This window comes from Mercurialis annua, linkage group LG5, assembly GCF_937616625.2.
Source record: "Mercurialis annua linkage group LG5, ddMerAnnu1.2, whole genome shotgun sequence".
Lineage (NCBI taxonomy): Eukaryota > Viridiplantae > Streptophyta > Magnoliopsida > Malpighiales > Euphorbiaceae > Mercurialis > Mercurialis annua.
In genome coordinates, this window is record NC_065574.1 from 10,401,738 (window position 1) to 10,409,023 (window position 7,286).

The 7,286-nt window shown below is 37.3% G+C and overlaps 1 protein-coding gene across 1 annotated transcript; it reads left to right on the top strand.

Annotated features, from left to right (window-relative positions):
- The first annotated feature begins 5,486 nt into the window (after nt 1-5,486).
- On the top strand, nt 5,487-6,405 carry LOC126682589 (SKP1-like protein 1A). The gene has a single exon (XM_050378314.2). The coding sequence runs from the start codon at nt 5,585-5,587 to the stop codon at nt 6,158-6,160; it is 576 nt and encodes a 191-aa protein (XP_050234271.1). The 5' UTR covers nt 5,487-5,584; the 3' UTR covers nt 6,161-6,405.
- Nucleotides 6,406-7,286: the final 881 nt, after the last annotated feature.

The window sequence follows — 7,286 nt, forward strand, 5'->3', positions numbered from 1 at the left end:
ATAAACTCTTGGTTAAGAATCCCTCTAGAAACTAAAACCTCATTACAAGAAATCCGATTACGCGCCACGAGCCAAGTAAAGAACTGAATCCGAGGGGGGATTTTAAGTTTCCAAATTAAAGGAGTAAACCTACTGTTAAAGTGCTGCAAATTGGCCAGAGAACTGCTGTTACTTAAACCCGTAGAGCTGAATATTAAGCCTGTCATTTTCTTTGAAGAATATGCAGCTGAATTTGCAAACCAGAATGAATCATGCTGATCGGATAAACGGAGAAGGCTAAGCTCCTCTAAAAGCCTAAGCAAATCCTCTTGCTCTCCAACTCTTAGGCGACGTTTCCAGGTGAAAAAGCTCGGAGAAAAAGCAGCAGCTGAGCTGCTATAAAAAGAAGAAACAGAATCTGATTTTGCAGCAGCGATGGAGTAAAGTGAATTGAATCTAATTTTCAAAGGACCATGGCCGATCCAGCTATCTTCCCAAAAGCGGATATCAACTCCATTGCCAAGTTTAAACGAAGTAGCCAATTTAAAAAGCTCCCAACTGTTCCGAGAATTAATGCAACACCTGTATATTCCTTTCCATAGATGAGAAAACTTTGAAAAAGAAGCCGATTCTAAATCATGCCAAGAGGAGAAGGAACAACTCTGAGTAGTCACCAAGAACCATAGAGAGTTATTATTGGAAAAAAGTTTCCAAATCCATTTAAAAAGGAGACTCTGATTCTTATAACGGAAAGGGGTTAAATTTAATCCGCCTTGGTCAAAAGGACGACAAACATCGGACCAAGAGACTTTGCAAAATCCTTTCGAAGCGGTTGACCCGGACCAAAGAAATCTCTTCATACAACGATCTAGAGAAACTATAACAGATTGCGGAATTGCCAAAGAACACATGTAATAAACCGGAATACTGTGCAGCACTGATTTTATCAAAATTAATCGACCTGCTGGAGATAAAAGATTACCTCTCCATGATGATAACTGGGTGTTGAAATTAGCAATAACCGGCTGCCATAAGTTTGCTTTCACCGGCTTGAGAGATAAGGGGAGTCCGATATAAGTAATTGGAAAATAAGCCACAGGACAATGGAGAATATCGGCTGCCATAGATAAAGAATAGTCATCCATGTTAATACCCATAATCGAGCTTTTGTCATAATTGATTTGAAGCCCAGAACACAACTCAAAGCACCGGAGAATTCGCAGTAAATTAGTAATCATAGAGAAATCCTTAGGAACAAATAACAAAGTATCATCCGCGAATTGAAGGATAGAGATAGCCTCGGAGTACCCATCAATGTGAATACCATCCAAAAGACGTTGACTTGCGGCTTCAACCAACAGAGCCTTGAGCCCTTCTACAGCTAACACAAAAAGCATAGGGGAAAGGGGATCACCTTGTCTAACCCCTCTTCCCATGAAAAAGTTCTTGGTAGGGGACCCATTAACCAAAACAGAGAGCTGCGATGAGTGAAAAAAACATGAAATCCAATCTATCCATGAAAGAGGAAATTTCATTCTGTGAAGCATCTTGACTATAAAATCCCAGGAAATACTATCGAAAGCTTTCCTAAAATCCAATTTGATCACAAAAGTTGCCTCTTTACGCCGAGAGACCAAATGAATAATCTCTGTCGCAATCATGTGACAGTCATGAATGTTGCGACCTTTAATAAATCCGAACTGATTAGCAGAGATAATGGAAGGCATAACAGGTGATAATCGGTTTGCTAATACTTTAGACAAAAGCTTGAAAACACCATTAATAAGACTGATAGGCCGAAAGTCTCGAATATTAGTGGCTCCTTTGAACTTTGGAATAAGCACCATAAAAGCGGTATTGATACCTCTAGGAAGAGTATTCAGCCGAAAAAGAGAAGAAAAAATAACCATAATATCATCTTTCAGAACACTCCAAGACTTCTTGTAGAAAAAATTATTAAAGCCATCCGGACCCGGAGCTTTATTATCATCGCAACCAAGGAGAGTAGAATACACCTCAGATTCCGAAAAATCTCTAGAAAGATCAGCAGCTTGAGATTCGGAAACATAATTGACCAAGATAGAATCCAGCGAAAAAGAGATAGGACTACCCCGTTTATAAAGCCTGCTATAAAAAAGATGAATTTGGTCCTTAATTGCCGAAGGAGAAGAATAACAAACCCCATCTACCATGATCTGAGAAATCAAATTATTCTTTGCGTGAACTGAAGCGGAGGTATGGAAGAACTTCGTATTCCTATCACCAAAATGATTCCATTTCAATCTAGACTTCTGGAACCAAAGCGATTCCAGTTGTTTAGATAAAATAGTGTTCTCCAACCGAAGAGAAGCAAGAGAAGTTAAATCTGATTCTGATAAAACCGCAAAATCTGAAGCACACTCCAAAGAATCAATATCTTGTTGGACTATCGAAAGCTTGTTGTTTAAATCTCCAAAAACATTCTTATTCCAAGCTTTAATAAACGATCGAAGTTTTTTGAGCTTAACAACGATACCTCCATGAGGAAATCTTGTAGAAATATCCCTCCAAGCATCTGAGACAAAAGCAGAAAAAGCGAAATGATCCCACCAAGCATTAATGGACTTGAATGGTTTAGGACCCCAATTTGGAGCAACATCTGAGCAGAAAAGCAACGGAATGTGATCGGAGAAAGAGCGAGGCAGAGCTTTTAACAAAGAATTAGGCCAAGAAGAAACTACATTGGCTGAAATAAAACATCTATCCAATTTTGATTTTGAATAGTTATTCTGCCAAGTAAAGTGCCGTCCTTGGAGAGGAGATTCCAATAACCCAGAAGTTGAAACGAACTCAGAAAAATGATGCATAGATGGAGAATAACTGCTGCAGTGAAGTCTATCTTCCGGGCTTAAAATTTCATTGAAATCACCCAATAACAAACAAGAAATATTGCAGTCAATTTCCTGAAGAATCTCCTGCCAAAATAAGAGCCTCTCCGCTGGACAATTATTAGCATAAACAAAAATAACTTTAATTGGACTGGAACACCAAATAAAATCCAAGCTCACCCATCTAGTGCCTTTATTAATCCGAGTAGGAGAAATAGAGATTTTATTCCAAATGCAGACAATACCACCTGATGCTCCCGAAGAAGGAGTAAAACAAAAATCGAAATCCATATCCGGCCAAAGACGACGAATAAGAAAATCATCGAAAGTTTCCTTTTTAGATTCAATGAGACCCAGCAAAACAACATTATTTTTAGAAACCAACGAACGAATAACACGCTGTTTCCTAGAAAAAGAAAGACCACCACGACAATTCCAAGATATGCAATTAAATGTATTAAACATCATAAATTGATAAAACCTGGAAAAGAAATCCTTAAGATTTCTGTGGCACCTCCTTGGAAATTTGTTGGGAAAGAAGATCAATGATGCTGTCTTTGTGTTCTGTTGAAAATAGACCCAACTGAAGACCTACACTCCAAGTTTTTTCAGCTTCTGATTCTGAGAGTACTATTGGCTGCCGTTCCTCATTAATTCTAATAGAATGAGATTTATTAATATCTCTAATAATCTCATCCTCCCTTGAAATCTCTGCTGAAATGTGAGAAACCTCTTTCAAATTTCCTGAATTGTCTAATCTCTTTGTTGTTTTTTTTCTCTGAGTAATAAAAGGGCTGTTTAGGGCCGGATAATCTTCTGCCAGATGAATCGAAGGATTTCCAGAATCAGCTGGGGTCTCAGACTGAACAGCTAATGAAGGAATGATATTCGAATCAAAGAGCATCGGAGAGCAGCTTAACGATTCCTCGCCATCAGAGTCTGAATCCGTGTGATCTGAAACTTCAGAATCTGATTGCATCCCTAGACAGTCAGACATCGTAACTGGAATATCTGATTCATGAACGGCAAGTGAGTAATTCAAACCATTAACAATCACCGGCATGTTGCAATATATGAGGTCATAACCTGCTGATATTAAAAGAGAGACTGAATCCAATCTTTCCTTCAATACGCCCCCTGGGTGAGTAGCTATGAACTTTCCAATTCGATTAGCCACCATTTGAAAAAAGGAGTCATCCCAAGCCACAGCTGGAATCCCAGAAACCGTAATCCACACATATCGTTCCATCGACTTAAAGTTCTGATTCCACGGAATTAAATTGTCAAAATATTCGGAAGGTGCAATTTTGATGAACTGATTCTTATCTTCAGCATTATTAAAATGTAAGAGAAAATAAGGCCCCCCTACAAGAGAATATGACGAAACTGTAATGGCCAAATCTTGAATAACAGCTTTAACTTTCAGAATGTCTGGCAAGAAATTCACTTTGGCAATCAAAGTATTTCGAAAAGAATCAAGAACTGAAGAAGGAGCAGTATAAGATAGCGGTTTATCCTGCAAAACCTGGGCAAAAGAGCGCTGATCTCTGATAGCAGGGCTATGTGTTTTTCGCACGGAGGGAATTGAGATTGGAGCTATAGTCTGCTTCTCTTTCGGACGTGCATGAATAGGGTTTGGATATCGAGCTTTAAAAGCCCTAATTTTGTAGTACCCAATCTCAATAATATTCAGCTGTGATAAAACAGAAGCAGATGAGACCAAACCATCCATATGAAGAAATCCAAACCTTCGATTTGATCGAGTTCTCTTCCTGGCCAAAATTACTCGACCATAAATTCCATATTTTGCAAAACAGCGTTGCAAATCTGTAAATTTCCAATCATCTGGGAAGTGTTCAAAATAAAAAACTGATGTTGCAGGAAGAATGGATGAGGAGGGTACGTGAAAAGCACGATTTTGGTTATGGTTTTGCAAAGGTTTAGGGTTTTGGGTAGGGTTTGGGTTTTGGGAGAGGGACATGACGAAGCTTTTTTGTGTTCTTTTTAATATTACAAAACTTTACAAATATATTCCTTATGTCCTCAGAAAAAGTTACAAATTTAGTATATATACCGTAAAAATATAATGTAACTTTATCATATGAACACTTAATCTAATGGTTTTTTTTAAACCCCAAGGCGTAGATGAGTTGGTAAGGCACTCTTCTAGCTTAAGTGAGGTCGCGGGTTCGAACCGTACTCATGTATGCAGCCGTTTAAAACTTGGGGCCAGAGCTTTGCCTCCCGCAAGGGACCTACCCGGCTCGAATGGGGATTAGTCTGAATGTGGAAGGCTTAAAGGTGCCGTCTCATAGTTGGGACCCGTTCAGGACACCTCATGTACCCTGTACCAAAAAAAATCTAATGGTTTTTATTTTTACAAACGTTAATATATCGATTTTTGAAAATTTAAAAGTGTAATTATTGACAGAAAAAAAAAATCATTACTGTGGAAGTAGTAGTATAATTTTCTTATGTAGGATGTACAATTATTATTTTAATTTGAGCAGTAAATTAAATAATATGAGCAGTTTCAATATAATTAAAGTGATCTTGGAAATTAGAGCGTATTAAACAAAAGAAGTTTAATTCCTATTCCTAATCTGCTAGTCCTAACAAATCCTTAATGAGATGGAACTTCAAAAGACCTTACCATCTCTCTATATAAACCCCTTTTATCTACCGCTTCTTTCACCAAATTCTAGGGTTTCTTTTCTCTAAAAATCAAAGAAACAACAATGTCGACACCATCCACCGCCACCACTGCCGCCTCCGCCGCCGAGCCCTCCTCCTCAAGTCCCAAATTCGTGGAACTGAAAACATCCGACGGTGAAATTTTCCGAGTAGACGAAGCAGTAATATCACCAGAGTCGAAAACAATCAAGCATTTAATAGAAGACACGTGTTCATCAGATGAAAACGGCGCCGTTACCGTCGTTCCTTTGTCGAACGTGACAGCCAAGATCATGGCGAAGACAGTCGAGTTCTTGAAGAAGCACCACGAGATATCTAGCTCTCAAGAGATTGTTTCTCATACGAGTACATATGAGAATGAGAGTGATCGTAATTTAGCTGATTACGATAAAGAATTCGTGATGGAAGTGAGTGGTGATCAAGAACTTCTGTTTGGCTTGATAATGGCGGCTAATTATCTTGAAATTAAGAGTCTGTTGGACGTGCTTTGTAAGGCGGTTGCTGAGATGATGAAGGGGAAGAAACCTGAGGAAATAAGGAAGACTTTTCATATTGTGAATGATTATACTCCTGAGGAAGAAGACGAAGTTCGCAGGGAGAATCAATGGGCTTTTGAGTAGTCAACATTTTAGGGTTAGGGTTTATGTTATTTCTGGGTTCTTGATTTTGTTTTTAATTTGTTATGATGTCTTTAATTTTTCTGTTTTAATGTCTATTCATGGACTTAATGGTTTCGCAATGCAGATAGTAGTAATAGGTCAATCATGTTTTTATTTTTTTGTTGATGTGAACTCACCCTATTGACCAAAAGTTAATACTCTCTCCGTCCTAAAATAATAGTCCACTTTCCTTATTTTTTTTATTCCAAAATAATAGTCCACTTTTTTTATAAATCACAATTTATAATGTTTATTTTCTATATTGCCCTTATTTAAAGTGTATCATTTATTGCTATTAGTCTATAATTATAACGTTTAATAAGGGTATAATAGAAAATATGAAGATAATTTTATGAAAAGTTATTATTTTGGGACGGAGAGAGTACTATTATTGTCAAACTCCGGGGATACGCCCACAAACCCACATACCTGGTAATTCCGAGTTATAATGTCTACCAATCCAATTTCAACCACTTTATATTAAGAAAGGGTGTAGTTGGGGTTTGAACCCGCGACCTTTGGCGCCCAGATGACCTTAGACCATTAGACCAAAACCGTGCGGGCAATCATGTGTTTTATTAATCTGTATAGAATAGAGATTATTTATAAAATAACCTATTTTAAAAAAAAAATTACACCATTTTTTGCTATCTTTCTTTAATTTTCGGCGCTATTTATTTTACTAACTTATTTATAAAAGTACCCAATATTATATATAAGCTTTATCTCATTTTAAGTTAAATTTTTACATAACTATTTTTTTTCTCTGTCTTCTCTCTTAAATTTTTTGTTTTTTTCTTTTTATTTTTCGTTTGATTTTCAGTTTGTCTCTTCCGGTTGCTTTTCCATTCGCTTTTCCGTTCGCGCTTCCGTTCTTCTACTTCCAATAGATTTCTCGCTGTTTTCGGTCATTTTTCCGTTCGTCTCTTCCGTTCGCGCTAGTCCGTTCGTCTCTTCCGTTCACACTATGGATTTCTCGACATCGTTTTTAAATTTGTGTAATTTTTTAGGATTTTTGTGATGATTTAAACATTTTGTAAATAAATTATTGTACATCTATAATTTTTTGGTTTATAAAATTGTTTTA